At 35.1% G+C, this 19,460-nt stretch overlaps 1 protein-coding gene across 1 annotated transcript in view; it reads left to right on the forward strand.

The window, feature by feature from the left end:
* LOC133182455 (uncharacterized) overlaps nt 1-19,460 on the forward strand; it is an 89,132-nt gene extending 69,672 nt beyond the window's left edge. The window contains exons 53-64 of the mRNA XM_061317304.1: nt 4,092-4,194; nt 4,441-4,672; nt 6,487-6,665; nt 7,816-7,918; nt 8,815-8,997; nt 12,544-12,720; nt 12,993-13,143; nt 13,401-13,516; nt 13,608-13,784; nt 17,694-17,794; nt 18,255-18,469; nt 18,799-19,460. Coding sequence (XP_061173288.1) covers nt 4,092-4,194; nt 4,441-4,672; nt 6,487-6,665; nt 7,816-7,918; nt 8,815-8,997; nt 12,544-12,720; nt 12,993-13,143; nt 13,401-13,516; nt 13,608-13,784; nt 17,694-17,794; nt 18,255-18,469; nt 18,799-19,127 — 2,066 coding nt within the window. The 3' untranslated portion in view covers nt 19,128-19,460. The remainder of the gene's footprint in view (nt 1-4,091; nt 4,195-4,440; nt 4,673-6,486; nt 6,666-7,815; nt 7,919-8,814; nt 8,998-12,543; nt 12,721-12,992; nt 13,144-13,400; nt 13,517-13,607; nt 13,785-17,693; nt 17,795-18,254; nt 18,470-18,798) is intronic.

Raw genomic sequence — 19,460 nt, forward strand, 5'->3', positions numbered from 1 at the left:
TAGTTTTCACTTACAGTCAATGTAACATACAGTCAAACCTGTGTTTAATGACCTATCAAGGGTAATTCTAAGATGGTCACCTATGACAGGTAATCTTTTAAAGCAGGGAATCATATTTTCATGTTTTTTGAAGTACAGGAATAAATACTAAACAGTAAATACATGTACTTGCTTTTCTGTTCCCATTTCCTTCATCACAGTTTTGAAACATTTTCACTTTTCTTGATAAATAGAATTAATCAATAAATGTTCATACAAATTGTTTTTACATGTATTTCTAATTGCATTAAGTGCTTATAAGGGAAAATATTTACTTTAGTTATCCAAACCCATTTCATGTTGTTTAACATGGCAGTGTAGGTACTGATTACTTATAATATCAGCAATTCATTGTTGATATATACATGTATATCAATCAAAAGCTACTGATATTTTAATGAAGACTGGATTTATAACACTAATGTATACAGTCTTGAAAATTAATATATACACTCTCAGCGTTTATTAATTTGCAGATTAAAAGTTGTATATATATTTATTCAAGCTTTCTTTAAATGTATAAGAACATTTAAGATACAAAAATGAATTCCAATAACTTTAAGATATACTGGGTATAGCTGCTTGACAATGTTGGTTATTTCGATATATGGCAGTTCATTCTTTTGTAAACAATGATGTTTAACATTTATAACTGGTTTATATGTTTCATTTTTTGGTAAATTTTTTTAGATAGCAGTTCATTGTAAATCATATGATTAACCTAGTTATGACAATTTTATTTGAGAGGGATTACAGTTTATTATTATTATGAATTCAAGTAAATTCTGATCAATAGCTATAGTTCTCGCAATATTTATACATAAGTGCAATACATGTAATTAAATTACTGTATACAAACAAGGTAAATGAAGTTTTATGTTAATTCTGTATCATTGTGTTTGAATAACACCAAATATTATCTGTATGAAAACAGGTACATGTGTACTAATTATAACACATCTACCCCCGGTCAAACTGACCCCCCTTTCTTGAGGTTTCCCACTTACCTATATTCTTGGTCCCTGAGATCAGTTCTATTTTTAGCACAGTTACCTAGGTCGTATTGATCCAGTCACTGCTTATAAATAATGACTCGCTATACTTAATCCATGTTGGGTACATGGACATTTAAATAAAAGAATTCTTGGTTGTGTAGGGTTGAGTTCTACTTTATGTGTTTTGCTGGGTATATTTAATTATAATTATCACGACTGGCATACACACCTGTGAAACTAAAATTATATATTGATCCTACATCCAGGAAGACTTTTATAATATCTTGTACATAGAAAAGGGTTCAATAGTTAGTAGCTTGGGATTTTTAGCTCACTTTAGCTTCTGATGAGACATACCCCCAGTGCTGGCTTCACCACCTGCATCTCAGGTTCTTGTTTTTGGTGCAAGTCCTGCACTTTCTGTGTAATTATATATAAGCCTTTCCTGGATCAAATGAGAATGGATAAATTGCATCTAATCAGTTACTTTATACTGATGGCCTTTAAACACAAAATAAATTTTCTTTATTATTTGTTTTTGCAGAACTAGGTTCACTTTATACACAATATGGTCCTCCTTATAGACCTTATCTATTGTCACCTTATGTCCCATTTCAAACATAAGTATATATTAGAATTATACTTCCATTACCTATAAGTATGTCCCATTTCATACATAAGTATAAAGTAGACTTAATGCTTCCATTACCTATAAGTATGTCCCATTTCATACATAAGTATAAAGTAGACTTAATGCTTCCATTACCTATAAGTATGTCCCATTTCATACATAAGTATAAAGTAGACTTAATGCTTCCATTACCTATAAGTATGTCCCATTTCAAACATAGGTATAAAGTAGACTTAATGCTTCCATTACCTATAAGTATGTCCCATTTCATACATAAGTATAAAGTATACTTAATGCTTCCATTACCTATAAGTATGTCCCATTTCAAACATAAGTAAAAAGTAGAGATAATGCTTCCATTACCTATAAGTATGTCCCATTTCATACATAAGTATAAAGTAGACTTAAAGCTTCCATTACCTATAAGTATGTCCCATTTCATACATAAGTATAAAGTAGACTTAATGCTTCCATTACCTATAAGTATGTCCCATTTCATACATAAATATAAAGTAGACTTAATGCTTCCATTACCTATAAGTATGTCCCATTTCAAACATAGGTATAAAGTATACTTAATGCTTCCATTACCTATAAGTATGTCCCATTTCATACATAGGTATAAAGTAGACTTAATGCTTCCATTACCTATAAGTATGTCCCATTTCATACATAAGTATAAAGTAGACTTAATGCTTCCATTACCTATAAATATGTCCCATTTCAAACATAGGTATAAAGTATACTTAATGCTTCCATTACCTATAAGTATGTCCCATTTCATACATAAGTATAAAGTAGACTTAATGCTTCCATTACCTATAAGTATGTCCCATTTCATACATAAGTATAAAGTATACTTAATGCTTCCATTACCTATAAGTATGTCCCATTTCAAACATAGGTATAAAGTATACTTAATGCTTCCATTACCTATAAGTATGTCCCATTTCATACATAAGTATAAAGTAGAATTAATGCTTCCATTACCTATAAGTATGTCCCATTTCAAACATAAGTATAAAGTAGACTTAATGCTTCCATTGCCTATAAGTATGTCCCATTTCAAACATAAGTATAAAGTAGAATTAATGCTTCCATTGCCTATAGGTATAAACTAGAGACTTATAATGCTTCCATTACCTGTAAGTATAAAGTAGAGACTTAATGCTTCCAATGCCTATAGGTGTTAACTAGACACTTAATGTTTCCATTACTTATAAGTATAAACTAGAGACTTAATGTACTAGCATAGGTCCAAATGATATTAAATGCATTAAATTTACAGGGCCAATGTAGGCCCCAACTTAATGAACCTAATTACTCTTAAAAGAAATTTTAAAAAAAATAATCCTTTGTAATTTCTGTGATTTATTTTTGGTTTTTAGCTCACCTCAACAAAGTTGGGGGAGCTTATGTAATACCCTCGGCATCGGTGTCCCAGGTTAAGGTTTTTGGAGCAGTTTTCTTTTCAAGTACTTCTATGGCCTATATTAGTCAGAGATGCATGGAGGATGCTTCTAATGTTTCATTGTACCAGTCAAGGTTTCAGATGCTGCAATTTCAGCTAAAGAATGACCAGGTTAATGTTTTTGGAGCAGGTTAAAGTTTTGGGAGCAGGTTAAAGTTTTTGGAGCAGGTCTCATTTCCAAGTAACTATAAGCCCTATATTGACCAAACTTGCATGGATGATACATCTAAGGATGCACACTACTGAACTTGCTTCGGATGCTGGATCTGACCTACATTTTCCAGATGAGTGACTAGATTAAAGTTTTTGGAGTAGATCTTATTTCCAAGTAACTATAAGCCCTATATTGACCAAACTTGCATGGATGATACATCTAAAGATGCACACTACTGGACTTGCTTCGGATGCTGGATCTGACCTACATTTTCCAGATGAGTAACCAGGTTAAAGTTTTTGGAGCAGATCTCATTTCCAAGTAACTATAAGGCCTATCTGAACCAAACTTGCATGGATGATGCATCAAGGGACGAACAATCACAAACTTGCTTCGGATGCTGGATTTGACTTACATTTTCTGGATGAGTGACTAGTTTTAAGTTTTCAGATAAGTCTATTCCCAAGTAACTGCAAGCCCTATCAGATCAAAATTGCATAAATGTTGCATCTAGGGATGCACACTACTAGATTATTAGTTTAGTGTGGGACTTTGTCTTACTTAAAGACAACATTCGTTGAGGTGAGCTCTGTAATCTCTGATTACCTATGTTTTAAAATGGAAATCAAAATTATGGATAGTAAAACTTGATAGTATTGGTTTATTTAAATAAGTTTTGGGAGTATAAAACCTCATATGATTGGCAGCATGGTTTTGAAAGCATAGATCCTAATATGATTGGCTGTTTTTTTTCAGTTCTGGGAGTATAAAACTTACTATGATTGGCTATTCTACTTACAGACCTGTTTCTCTCCTACTGTGTGGCAGATGCCCCTGCTGATGACAAAAATGTTATTCACCCTGCTCAGGTTCACCAAGACTTGAAGAATGCCGGATACACTTGGTGAGAAATTTCTTGTACAATTTCTTAGAAAAGTCGATAAATTATTTTCAAACAATTTTCAAATATAATTTTCTAAAATCAGAAGGGGAAAGGGGAGGTGTTCTGAAATCTCTGTTGATAGTTTTACATTACACATATTTAGACTTCAAAAAATATATATGGCATTTCTTTGTTGTGGAACCAGATTGTATATGATGAATATTATTATAAAACATGGTGGGTATTGAATAGTTTGTTTCATTTCAGTTGGTTTCCAGAGGAGAGCAATCAGTATTCCACGGATTTGATGGCCCGGGCTCTTATGGACTCCACCATCTTTGTTGTTTTTGTGTCCACTAACTATGCAAATGACAGATCCTGTACAGACATTTTTAAGTATGCCAAGCTTACCCTTGGGAAGCCCATGGTGGTGATTGTAGTGGGAGAGGATAACTACACCTGGAGGAAAACTAATCTGGGGCTGCTCCTTCCTGATGTGGTAACTTATTAGCTCACCTGAGCCAAAGGCTCAAGCTTTTCTGATCACATTTTGTCCGGCGTCCGTCTGTCTGTCTGTAAACTTTTCACATTTTTGACTTTTTCTCAAGAACCATTGGGCCAATTTCAGCCAAACTTGCCACAAAGTATCCTTGGGTGAAGGGGATTCAAGTTTATTCAAATGAAGGGCCATGCACTATTTTAAGGAGAGATAATAAGAATTAGTAAAAAAATAATGACATCATTTAAAAATCTTCTTCTCAAGAACGACTGGGCCAGGAAATATGAAACTTATGTGGAAACATCCTCAGGTGGTGTAGATTCAAGTTTGTTTAAATCAAGACCCCGGGGGGTAGGGTGGGGCTACAATGGGCAATTAAAGTTTTACGTAGGAAACTAGGAATGCATAGGAAAATTCTTTAAAACTCTTCTTCTCAAGAACAGCAAAGCCATGATTTGTCACATTTATATGTAAGCATCCTCAGGTAGTGTAGATTCAAGTTTGTTCAAATCATGACCCCCGGGGGAAGGGTGGGGCCACAATGGGGGATCAAAGTTTTACATAGAAATATATAGGAAAATATCTTTAAAATTAAAATCTTCTGAAGAACAGCAAAGCCATGATTGGCCATATATATATGGAAGCATCCTCAGGTAGTGAAGATTCAAGTTTGATCAAATAATGACCCCCCCCCCCCCCCCCCCCCCCCCCGAATGGGGCCAGAATGAGTGATCAAAGTTAAACGAAGGAATACATAGGAAAATTCTTTAAAACTCTTCTTCACAAGAACAGCAAAGCCATGTTTGATCATATTTATATGGAAGCATCCTCAGGTAGTGTAGATTCAAGTTTGTTCAAATTATGATCCCCGGTGGTAGGGTGGGGTCACAATGGGGGATCAAAGTTTTACATAGGAATATATAGGAAAAAATCTTTTTCTCAAGAACAGAAAAGCCATGATTAGTCATATTGATATGGAGCAAGTAGTGTAGATTCAAGTTTGTTCAAATTATGATCCCCGGTGGTAGGGTGGGGTCACAATGGGGGATCAAAGTTTTACATAGGAATGTATAGGAAAAAATCTTTTTCTCAAGAACAGAAAAGCCATGATTAGTCATATTGATATGGAGGTATCATCAGGTAGTGTAGATTTAAATGAGGACCCTCAGGGGTAGGGTGGGGCCACAATAAGGGATCAAATTTTTACAAATTGAATATATAGGAAAAAATCTTTTGCTCAAAAACAGCAAAGCCATTTGTTTTATTGATATGGAAGCATCACCAGGTAGTTTAAACTTCAAGCCCCCACCCCCCTTTCCCATGTAAACTTTTCAATACTGTACTGATTTTTGCTTTTTTTCCTAGCCAATGTGCTCAGGTGAGCAATGTGGCCCATGGGCCTCTTGTATAACATACTGTACAACATGTACAAGTCATAACTCTGAAGGAAAATTTAATCTTACATGTAGATTTTAATAATAATTATTTTTCTTATACTGGTGGTTGTCAGGCATTTAAAGAAATTAAATCATAGGAGGGCTATTCCTCTGAATGCTCTTCTTGACTTAATTGCATAATACGTAAAGAAAACTACTCTATGTATGCTTATTTTGGTATTTCATGAGAGAGTGAACTTTAAACTGACTAGAAAAGAATCTTAAAGACTGTACTGTTTTGCTTTATGGTTACTGTACAGTGTATATGCTTGAGTCTAAAAACAAAGTGCATCTTAAACAGCTTCCAGACACACTGTAGGTTTTCTTGATCTCTTTCTATACCTTCAGATGTCAATGGTATTATGTTTTATTTTGTAGTCTTTTGTCAACATGATAAATTCTAAGAAGCACAACTACAATAGTAAGTTCCAGGAGCTCCTCGGGAAGTTGGAGGAGTTGATGAACTTAACTGGTAAGGTCAAGGACAGAGAGAGCCCCGAATGTTTCATCAGTTACTGCTGGAAGAACTCAGCACAAGCCGTGGCATTGGGTACCAGGTAAGCAATACTGCAGCTGAGGATTAATTATCCTGATATACAGGGATCGACATTAACAGTTGTCCGATTGTCCGGGACAAGTAAATTCTCAGTTCGGGCAAATGAAACTGTCAACGTACTTGTCCGATCGGGCAAGTGACTTTTTCTCATAGAAACGTACTTATTTAGTTTACATTAATTTATATGTAAAAACAATAAATTGAACACTTGATTTCTACCAGATACCTGACTAACATTGATTTGCATTCAGAAATCCTTGGTAGAGTTTCTAGATTATGCCGACCATTTAAAAATTGGGTTCATTATTCTGTTTTCTTTCATGGTTAATACGCTCTACATCTAACAACTTTGTTAACTTCTTATTAGGAAATAAGATTATTTATTCACTCACAGAATATAAGTAACACGATGTATCCCGATCAAGATATGTATGTTTTGTAGCAACTATCTTCCTTTACCGTTGCTTCACAGTTATCTCTTAAAATCACGATTCACAAGAGGATCCTACTGAAAATAATTTTTAAAAATATGAGGTTTATTAAAAGAAAATGGAGGGTTAATGCTGCATGGCAGTGTGTGTTTAAAACATATTAAATTGACAAGAACAGGGATACACATTTATGTACAAACGCAGCATCAATTTTTTTTTCATGTAGCTCAACTTGTCAAGTTGACAGTACTGTATTTGATCACATTTTTTCTTATCAATTTACAGTAATAAATAATATTCTTCCTTCTTAATTCTGGAAAACCCAAGTTTTGCATTTGGACAAGTCAAAGTTTGAGATCACTTGCCCTTTGGGCAAGTGAATCTCAAAGTTAATGTCTATCACTGATATACCACTGTAAAGCATTTAACAGATTTATTGTGGTGCTCTGATATTTTCCTTTAACAATATTAATGTGGAATGTTGTATTCTTGCTGAAAGAATGTGAGAAATAGCTATACATTTCTGAGTATATTTGCATATTCCCAACCCTTTCCCTTTATAAACTTCTTTATTGCTGATTCATCATCCAACTTCTTTAGGTACCTTCTGAATGCCTGACTTTCCCAAAGCTTTCCCTTGTATATACCCTTTCTTATTCTAAAATGCATCATGTTGTGTATAAATGAAATGATCACTTATATAAACATCTCCCTTTTAAGATCTGGACCAGCTGCATTAGGATTTGGAGATCCCAGGCAAATCAAATCCTACCTGGAAGAAAACTTCATCAAGTGTTGGATTGATGTGGAAAGGATTGGAATGGTAAGATATTTCTTGTCTTGACTGTGTTTTAATGATAATTAAGTGAAGCTGTTGTTTGTTAATTTCCTCTTGTAATCAGATAAGACACAGTTTGGGCAAAACCATGATTTATTATGCAATGTTACAAAGTAAACATAAAAGTATCATCCAAGCAATCATGGGTAATTTTCGACAATCTTGAGAAATCATGGTAGAATCTAAACTAATATTACTACACATTTTTTCTTATCAATTTATATTATAAAATAAATACCATAACATCACACACACGTACACACACACAAAATTTAATTTATAGAATAAAACAACGTGGATTCTGCCTCAGAGGATTTTATGAGAAAGTGACGCTAACTGGACAAAACATGGGTTGAAATAGGAGATTATCGTAATTTGATTGGATGGCACAGATGTCGAATTTGAAATAAGAAAGCAAGGAATATGATTGGATAACAATGACGTAAATAGGTGGCGCTAGCTAACCCCCAATAGGGTGCGCTATAACCAGAAGAGAGAACCCGTCAATTTGATCATAGAATCATCCTCTGGGCAGAACCCATCTTTAATTTAACAAATTAAAAGTGCAGCAAAACTTTTGATTTTCATTCCCTTCATGAAGAGTGTTATGAATAAAAAAAAATCCCTGTTGTAGCGAGCATAAAGAAAGCATCCTGACACAGACTAAAACTGCCCAAATTCTCCAAATTGTTAATATCAGTGTTTACAATGTTCAATCTCTTAATTGCTTAGCTATGACATTTCACAACTACTTGTTTATGATGTTAGACAAGATTTTTTTTATTGTATATATATTTTCACTCATGCTTTGCACTCATGAAAATATCAAATAAATCGATATTTTCTGTGTAAAGGTTAGCCTCTGTGTTTTATTACCACAGAATGGGTTGTTTGATGAGATAGCCAAAGGTCTACTGGAGAGTCGTGTGGTGGTAGCATGTGTTTCTGATGAGTACGTAGAGTCACCAAGCTGCTGTAAAGAGTTCCGGTACGCCTGCACTGTCCTGAATCTGCCTATCATCATCTGTGTTGTAGGCACTGGACACAAGTGGAGACGGAGTGAGGTCTGTCCTGTACTACAATTGGACTGTTAGTGTATCTATAGAAGTAAAGTCACCATGATAATTTACTCCTCAGAGTGTTTAGTGTTAGAGCTACTTAAGAAATGATGATATGTCTGGTCAGTGACCTTGGTATAAATTTCACTTGTTTAATCTTATACTTTTTCCCTATCCCAGCTAAGTAATTCTGAGATGGAAATATTTTTGCACATACTGTAAACATATACTTTTTAAGCATAAATGAGCTGAAAGCTCAACTGAGCTTTTCTGATTTGATTTTGTTTGTCTGTCCATCCCTAAATTTTTTACTTTTTTGACTTCTTTTCAAGAACTGCTCCAGTTTCAACAAAACCTCCCGCAAAGCATCCTTGGGTAAAAGGGATTTGAATTTGTTCAAATGAAGTCATTCCCTCTTTCAAGTGGAGATACTGAAAACCAACTTTTATTTGCATGTTTGAAATATCCGCGAGTTTCACAACCTTCTTTAACTCACAAATATTAATCGCTGTGAACCATTCATTTGCTTTGTTTTTGTAGAGAATATTTCCTCAGTCATGAAAATTAATTGTTGCGGATTGATTTCAAACTGAAGAATCCCAAGTAAAAGATGATGCAAATAATAGTTGGTTTACAGTAATCAAGAATTAGTGAAAATTTAATGGCATCTTTCAAAAATCCCCTTCTTAAGAACGACTGGGCCAGAAAAGATGAAACTTATGTGAAAGGTTTATTACAAAATGTAGATTTTAAGTTTGTTTAAATCATGACCCCCTGGGATAGGGTGGGGCCAAATTAGGCAATCAAAGTTTTACACAGGGATATATAGGGAAAAAACTTTTAAAAACAATCTTCTCAAGAACCAATGGGTCAGAAAAGTTGAAACTTATGTGAAAGCTTTATTACATAGTGTAGATTCAATTTTGTTCAATTCATGACACCCCCCCCCCCCCTCTCTGTAGGGTGGGGCCACAATGGGGGTTCAAAGTTTAACATTGGAATAAAAGGGGAAAAAACAATAAAATCTTCTCAAGAACAAGAAAAGCATTATCAGTCATATTTGTGTTGAAGCATCATCAGGTACTGTAGATTCAAGTTTGTTCAAAACATGACCCCCAAGGGTAGTGTGAGACCACAATGGGGGATCAAAGTTTAACCTAGATATATATAGGAAAAATCTATAAAAAATCTTTTTCTCAATAGCAAAATCTTAGATTAAATCATAGCTCTCATAGGATTAGATTATGGTCCACAATATGGAATCATTTTTATTTTTTGCTTATGAAGAACAACAGGGCCAAAATGACTCTGGTGAGCATTGTGGCCCATAGGCCTCTTGGTCAGGATAGAATTATAAAGAAAACAATTTTTAATGGCATGAAAATATGTTTTTTTAACTAATTGGTGTTCCTGTTTACATATAGCAGACAGGCTGTTATATTATATGATACATTACCTTAGTTGTGATATATCCTAAGGACAGAGGTTCAAATCCCAGAGTAGGGCTAATATTACATAAAAGAATGTTCATGACATACATACAGCTTATACTTAAAAAAGCATGTAAAGATATTCAATTTTGATTCTCAAGTGACTGTTAAGCTTCACAGGATTCTTGTTTTGTTTCAAATTGATTGATTTATTATTTCTCTGAAAAAGATTAATCAAAAACTGACATAGTTATTAAATTTTAACAATGTGACAGAAATATCAGTAAGTTAATTATGGTAATGAACAAGAATTTGCTGTGATTTATTGCTTCTGAAAAAACATCAAAAGAATTAAGAAAATAGACGCTCTTTTTGTTAAAGTTATTGTTTGAAGAAATGTAATAATGATGTTTGTTTGTTTTTTTTTTTTTTTAAATGAATGATGTGAATTGACTATGTCAGTTTAACGAAATTGTGATCAATATGCCAGAGAGGTTCCAGAGACTATAATTTAAATAGCATGAAAGCTAGATTTTGATATTGAAACAAATCTTGCATGCAATAGTTGATCACTGGTTTAAATGGTTTCATGTTTTCATGGAACATAGCATCCTCACAACGTCATGGGTCCTGAGTCAACTTGTTGCCAAGGGACCCCTGACAAATTTCATTCGATATCTTTGGGTTTGCTTCTCATTGAGAAGCATTAATCAAATTGAAGTAAACAGATAATGTAAACAGAAAGGAATCAGTTGACACCTAAAATATTATGCATTATTTAACAGTGAAAGGCTTAATGTGATTAATTGAGAGATGAGAAAAACAATCAGATTTGTAATCTGCCTGAAAGATGTCACTGCAGTCAGCCCGCAAGACATCGAACGAAATGAGTCGGGTCCAACGGGACGTGTTGACTTAGGACCCCTGACATTGTTAGGATGGGAACATAGCACATATTTACTTTCAAGTGGAAATTAAGGTTCATTGATACTCTGATAAGAGAGATAATCTTAATGACACATGTTTGTTTATTATTCCTTTATAAATTTGTCAAGGTGAAATGAATTTTTTGTCCAATTTTGACCAAAAACTATGCTAAAATTGTTCGCATTTTACTTATAAACTCTATCTTTTAAAAAAACATTTTACATGATTGACTAGAGGGATTATGGACCTTAAGAAATAAACAGCTTCTTGCTGAATCACTTCTCTTCCCATAACTGTAGTGATGGAGTCATTGACAGAAATATCAATCACAACTGAATATCTATGTTAAATGTTTGTATGTTATTCACAACTTATTATTGACAATCCAGTATCCATTATAAAAAGTTCTTTCTGTCAATTCTGCAGGAGATCATGCTGTCTATGAACTATTTCTTCTTTAGATCCAGTTGTAGATAGCCATGTTGTCTGTAAGCTATCCTGTTAAGGGTTTCCCCTATCTATTCTGTTGGTAGCCATGTTGTCTGTGAACTATCCTGTTAAGGGTTTTCCCTATCTATTCTGTTGGTAGCCATGTTGTCTGTGAATTATCCTGTTAAGGGTTTTCCCTATCTATTCTGTTGGTAGCCATGTTGTCTGTGAACTATCCTGTTAAGGGTTTTCCCTATCTATTCTGTTGGTAGCCATGTTGTCTGTGAACTATCCTGTTAAGGGTTTTCCCTATCTATTCTGTTGGTAGCCATGTTGTCTGTGAACTATCCTGTTAAGGGTTTTCCCTATCTATTCTGTTGGTAGCCATGTTGTCTGTGAACTATCCTGTTGTGAATTCCTCTGTTTAGCTTGCTGTAGGTGGTCATACTACATGTATCTGTGAACTATCTTGTTTTGAGTTTCCTCTGTTTATTCTGTTTGTTAAGCTGTCTGTGAACTATACTGTTGTGAGTTCTACAGGTAACCATGCTGTCTGTGAACTATCCCATTGTGGATTTCCTCTCTCTATTCTGCAGGGTAGCTTGCTGTCTGTGAACTATCCCATTGTGGATTTCCTCCCTCTATTCTGCAGGGTAGCTTGCTGTCTGTGAACTATCCCATTGTGGATTTCCTCTCTCTATTCTGCAGGAATCCTGCTTTCTTTGAACTATCCCTTTGTGAGTCTCATCTGTCTATTCTGTTCTAGGTAGCCATGCTGTCTGTGAACTATCCCGTCGTAAGTTTCCAGTTGGAGAGTGATGAGGCACATCCCAAACTTCTACAACTGGTGGAGGAGATGCTGGCCTCCAGTAACCAAGACAACAAGGAGAAGGAGAAGAAGAAGGAGGGATCATCAGACTTGGACAAAGACAAACAGTTCAAGGTCATTCATTATTTATAGATAATCAAACTTCAGCTGAGTATATTTATGAAATTTTGTCACAATATCCTTTAATTTTGAGGACCACAGTAATTGCAGTCACTGTTAGTGTCCCAGGTTAAAGTTCATGAAAGAAGTGCATAAGCAAGAACCTGGTCCAGGAACAACATTCAGGTCCAAAGTTCAAATAAATAAAAACAGTTTATGGCACATATAAGAGAAGAACATTAAGAAATGAATATATCACTTGGTATTGTTCTCATATTCTTTTACAGGAGCTTTATGAGCTAGCTCAGAGAAAGTTTCTAAGACAGATAACAACATATGCCTCAAATCATGATGTGGAACCATACCCTCGTCTGTTTGTAGCTGACATTGTACCAGTGGAGGAAAACCCCCAGACTCTAGATAAATCTCTGTCAATAGGTATAAAGAATATAAACATCCAGACTCTAGATAAATCTCTGTCAATATTATAATGAACCAAAATGACTTTTTTTATGCATTAAAATTTTACTGTTCCTGAAACAGAAACATATGTTGGAAAATTATAAATTGCATTCTCTACTCGATTCAAATATGTTTAGCATTTGTACTAGTTAAATTAATCTATTGATCCAGCATTAATTATTTAAATAAAAAAGATGAAAGTTTATACTTACTTGTTTATGGACAAATTTTAGAAGAAAAATTTGAGAATAAAGAAGAGAACCAGCTGGAGAAAGGAGAAACAGAGGTCATAAATTCAGGGTTTGTCTCCCGTAGGTTCTCCATCAACATCCTGTGTGAATGTGACCAGGTACTAGGGATTGTAATGTTGAAAGATTTTCTGAACTTTAGGGAAACTTTCAGTAGGTAACACTTATTGAATTTGTTTCTTTTGTTGTCAGGGCTGGCATAGTGTAGATGAAGCCATGATGCTTCCAGAAGATTTTGGGACAGAATACTTAAAGAAATATGCCCCTTACTTGTCTCGTATCACAGCCATAATGAAGCACAGCAAGAACTATGTAATGAACTGTATGACAGATGAGGATGGTCAGAACTACATGAAATGGCTGTTTGAGGTTGGTTCCTTGTCAAACTTTGCTGTCAGGTTTTGGAAAAAAAATTTAATACAGCTGTTTTATAAGTACATGTAGTTAGTTATCCTGTATTCATTATTTTTCTTAAAAAGGAGTTAAAAGCTTAAATTTTGATTTTTAATTATTTGCCCCCATAATCTAAGATTCTGGGGCATATATTTTTTGCTCTGTCCATCTGTCTCTCCATCTGTCTGTCTGTCTGTCTGCAAAAATTTTAACCTTGCCCATAACTTTTGATTGGTTGGAGCTAGGGCTTTCATATTTCACATGTTTATTCCTTGTGACAAGACCTTTCTTTTTGTACCAACAATTATTAACCTTTTGACTTGACCTTGGAGTTTGACCCACTTTTGCAAAACTATAACCTTGGCCATAACTTTTGAGTGGTTGGTTCTAGGGCTTTAGAACTTCAAATGTTTATTCCTTATGATAAGACCTTTCCATGGGTACATTATTTTTTACCTTGGAGTTTTACCTATTTTTTGAAAAACTTTAACCTTGGCCATTAGATCTGAATGTTTTGAATTGGGGCTTTCATATTTAAAAGGTATATACCTTGTTACAAGACCTTCTTTGGGGTACCACAGTTTTAGCCTTGAAGTTTGACCTACATTTGAAAAACTCGGCCATTACTTTTGAACCCTTGGTGCTAGGGCTTTCATATTTTACAGGTGTATTCTTTGTGACAAGACCTTTTTCTTAAGCACCAATTTGATGTTCACCCTGGAGATTGACCTACTTTTGAAAAACTTTAACCTTGACCATAATTTCTGAATGGTTGCTGCAAGAGCTTTCATATTTCACAGGTGTATTCTTTGTGACAAGACCTTTCTTTGGGTACCAACATTTTTAATCTCTTGACCTTGGAGTTTGACTTGAGCTGCCATAAGGGGGCATCAGTGTTTCACAAACACATCTTGTTGTATAGTTGATTAGCAAATAAGTACATGTACTACCCCAAAAATGATTTCTTTCTCAATCCTACATAACCAGCAGACAATCTGAATGCATAAATATAAGGAGCATGAACCCTTTAAAAATATTGAGTTTTTCATATTTCAGGATCATGGGTTCAGACCTATAAGTGTAGAACTTAGATGAGATGCAATGAAAATGCCTTTTATTAGCTCTCCTGAGCCGAAGGCTCAAGTGAGCTTTTCTGATCGAAATTTGTCTGTTGTCTGTCGTCGTTGGCGTTGTCGTAAACTTTTCACATTTTCATCTTCTTCTCCAGAACTACTGGGCCAATTTCAATCAAACTTGGCACAAAGGGTAAAGGGGATTCAAGTTTGTTCAAATGAAGGGCCACCCCCCCTCCCCCCCCCCCCCCCCCCCCAAGGGGAGATAATTACGAAATAGCAAAAAATTAATGGCATTATTGAAAAATCTTCTTCTCAAGAACCAATGGGCCAGGAAAGATGAAACTCACATGGAATTATTGTCAGGAAGTGTAGACTCAAATTTGTTCAAATCATGACCCCCGGGGGTAGGGTGGGGCCACAATGGACGATCAAAGTTTTACATAGGAATATATAGGAAAAATCTTCAAAAATCTTCTTCTCAAGAACAGCAAAGCTATGATTGGTCATATTTATATGGAAGCATCCTCAGGTGGTGTAGATTCAAATTTGTTCAAATCATGGCCCCCGGGGGTAGGGTGGGGCCACAATGGAAGATCAAAGTTTTACATAGGAATATATAGGAAAAATCTTCAAAAATCTTCTTCTCAAGAACAGCAAAGCTGTGATTGGTCATATTTAAACGGAAGCATCCTCAGATGGTGTAGATTCAAATTTGTTCAAATCATGACCCCCAGAGGTAGGGTGGGGTCACAATGGACTGTATAGGAAAAATCTTCAAAAATCTTCTTCTCAAGAACAGCAAAGCTATGATTGGTCATATTTATATGGAAGCATCCTCAGGTGATGTGGGTTCAAGTTTGTTCAAATCATGACCACAGGGGTAGGGTGGGGCCACAATGGAAGATTAAAGTTTTAATTAACATAAGAGTATATAGGAAAAATCTTCAAAAATCTTCTTCTCAAGAACAGCAAAGCTATGATTGGTAATATTTACGTGGAAGCATCTGCAGGTGGTGTAGATTCAAATTTGTTCAAATCATGACCCCTGGGGGTTGGGTGGGGCCACAATGGACGATCAAAGTTTTACGTAGCAATATATAGGAAAAATCTTTTTCTCAAGAACAGCAAAGCTATGATTGGTCATATTTATATGAAAGCATCCTCAGGTGGTGTAGATTCAAGTTTGTTCAAATCATGACCTCCAGGGGTAGGGTGGGGCCACAATGAAAGTTCAAACTTGTAGAGAAAAAAGTCACAGTTAGTCAAAAAATCATGTAAGCATCCTCAGTTAGTGTAGATTTAATTTTGTTCAAATCATACCCCCTCCCCCTCCCCCCCCCACTCCCTTTTAGGGGTAGGTTGGGACCACTTATGCATTTAAGCTTTTCAATACTAAACAGATTTTTCCTCTTTTCCTAGCCACAGTGCTCAGGTGAGCAATGTGGCCCCTGGGCCTCTTGTTTCTTATACTCCTCTTCTTTCCTCATGGATATCATACAGGCGTATAAACAGAAGGCTTTCTATTAAACACTTGTTTCTCTTATCCTCAGGGTCATGGGTTCTGGCTGCAGGGTTTCATCATATGAAAATAAATGACATTTTTAAAAAAAAAATCTTTTCTTTTGGTTATCAGCTGTCATTCTGTTTGCTTGATAATAGGAAAGAATGTTTCTTTTTGGCTCACCCGAACTGAAGGATCAAATGAGCTTTTCTGATAGAAATTGTTTCCATTGTCTTTCGACATTGTTGTTGTAGTTATTGTAAACTTTTCACATTTTTTTCTTCTTCTCCAGAACCACTGCCCAATTTTAATTAAACTTGGCACAGAGTATCCTTGGTTAAATGGAATTCATGTTTGTTCATATGAAGGGCTGCATCCTCTTTCAAGGATAATTAATTAAGAAATAGTGAAAATTTGGTGTGGTCATTTAAAAATCTTCTCAAGAACCACTGGGCCAGAAAAGATGAAACTTATGTGAAAGTTTCATTCCATAGCATAGATTCAAGTTTGTTTAAATCATGTCCTCTCTTAGTAGGGTGGTGCCACAATGGGCAATCAATGTTTTACATGTGAATACATAGGAAAAATTGTCTTCTCAAGAACAGCAAAGCCATGATAAGTCATATTGATAGGAGCCATTTTCAGGTAGACTTAGTGTAGATTGAAGTTTGTTTGAATCATGACCCCAGGGGGTAGATGGGGCAAAGAATGGGGGATCAAAGTTTTACATAGGAACATATATGAGAAACTGTAAAAAATCTTTTCCCCAGGAACAGCAAAGCCATGATTAATCATATTTATATGGAATCATTGTCAGGTAATGTAGATTCAGTTTTGTTCAAATCATGACCCCCAGGCTTAGGATGGGGCTGCAATGAGCAATCAAAGTTTTACATTGGAATACATAGGAAAAATATTTTAAAAATCTTTTTCTCAAGAACTACATAGGAAAAAACTTTAAAAATCTACTTCTCAAGAACAGCAAAGCCATGGTTAGTCATATTTTTATGGCAGCATTCTCAGTTAAACGTAAATTCAAGCTTGTTCTTATAATAACCCCCTGGGGTAGGCTGGGGGTCACAATATGTGATTACAGTTTTACATAGGAATATATAGAGAAATGAATCTTCTAAGAAGAACAGAAGGTCCCAATTACTCAGGTGAACATTGTGGCCCACGGGCCTCTTGTTATGTTGTTATAAGAGAAGTTTATGTGACATAAAGTACATGAAAATCTACTGCATTACAGGTGAATGTCAAGACCCATGGTCCTCTTGTATTCTATACCAGTATAAAATCTTCTTTCAGTCAGCAGATGCAGTTCTGCCAGACTTTATGAAGGATTACCAAGACTTGAGGGAATTGGTCATGGAGATGGACTCACAGAGGACTTATGGGTGCCTTTCCAGGTAAGTAGTCATGGCAGCCATAGAGATCCAAAACAGAGAATTCTCTGTATAATGTTTCAGGTATTTTGTGTAAATCAAGTTGTACCACCACTACTACACTAGCTGCTGAAGATTTTGAGAAGTGAATACACAAATGGTATGTGAAAGGAGCTCCTCTTTAAAAATTATTTTTTAAAGAAAGTTTAAAATCAGATTTTTGTTATGCTTCCCATTTGGCATGTTGCTATGCTGTTTTGGTGTAGTAAAGAAAAGACTGGCTTTTATAGTTATTTTGGTACATGAATGTATTTGTTTTGGTCAAATCCACTTCTTCTTTAGGTCAACTTGGTGACTCAGGTGACCTATTTCTGTCTTCTTTTGTTACAGTCCATCAGTTGTAAAATTTTGAATATTTTAAGCTTCTTTTCTGGGACAGGAGCAATTTGACTTATGGACCTGTTATTTTGTTTTTTCCCCACAGATGTCGCCTGTCTAGTGGAAAAATAATATGGTTGTGTGAGGAACACATCAAAGATATGAAGGTTACAGTGCTGGCCAAGGATGCTGTTGCTAAGAAAAACAAGGTCTCTAATCCTGAACGACCAGAGTACATTGCTGAATGGCTGCGAAAAGTGGATTCTGAAAAATTAGTGAAGAAATTTGACTCCTCTGCAAAAGTCAAGAAAAAATTTAATCGTAAGTTTTAAGTTAAAAATATACAAATACCAAGATAAAGGAGCAGTTGAGATGTTTACTGAATGAGTGACCAGCATAAGATATTCCTTAATTAGGCTCTTGCCTGCACTATTATCTCTTGGATAATGTAAATATGTGTAGTGATGCAACTTAATTATCTAAAATTTTGCTGTCAGAAATGAAGCCAACTTTAAATCATGTTTCAGATAATACATAAACAATGCTGCAATTTTAGAATTTCGCATGTAACATTTATTTTCCAGAAGAGTTAAACAAATTTTTGTTGTATCGACACCTTACAGTGTATTTTTCATTTTTTTAAAAAATAGAATCCCTGGTGGACAAGGCTTTAGTAGTAGCTGATGATGTAAGACAGCATTTAGGCTTCTTTGATAAAAGTATGAGTGATCAACTTCTTAAAGACTTATCACAAGGGTTGACTCCAGGGCAGATTAAAACAAAGTCACAGGAGGCCAGATCTGTCTTAAGACATGGATCAGCCATCAGACGTCAAGAGATTCAGAAACCGGAGGCTGCAGTAAAGCGCCACGCTACCACTACCATCAGCTCGGCGGAGACAGTCAAGTCACCACCAAAATCAGGGGAATCTACTCCCAAGTTAAAGAGACCGACAAGTCAAGCCTGCAGTGTCATGTGACATTACTGTGTGCCTAGACCTGTCAATCAGATGTCAAAATCATGTCTGTGATATCCAGGATACATATCATTCTGTAAACACAAGTTACACTAGTATGGTTATTTATTTCTATGCAGTGAAAGTAAGAGAGGGTGTAATAAGTTTTCAGAACAATCCCTTTGTAATTATAAATCAAATCAAAGTATCCTTTTTTCATGACTTTAATCCATCCATGTTTACTTAGGTCTATTTGATAACACAGTTTAGTATTTGTTATTTATATTGGTTTTACTATTTATTATTTTTGTTTATATACATATAGTTGTTGTTTAGACTTTGTTACAGTGATATATT

The sequence above is a fragment of the Saccostrea echinata genome, unplaced genomic scaffold (assembly GCF_033153115.1).
Source record: "Saccostrea echinata isolate AGI-Se365-2 ecotype Australia unplaced genomic scaffold, CSIRO_AGI_Sech_v1 ptg000009l, whole genome shotgun sequence".
Classification (NCBI taxonomy): Eukaryota; Metazoa; Mollusca; class Bivalvia; order Ostreida; family Ostreidae; genus Saccostrea; species Saccostrea echinata.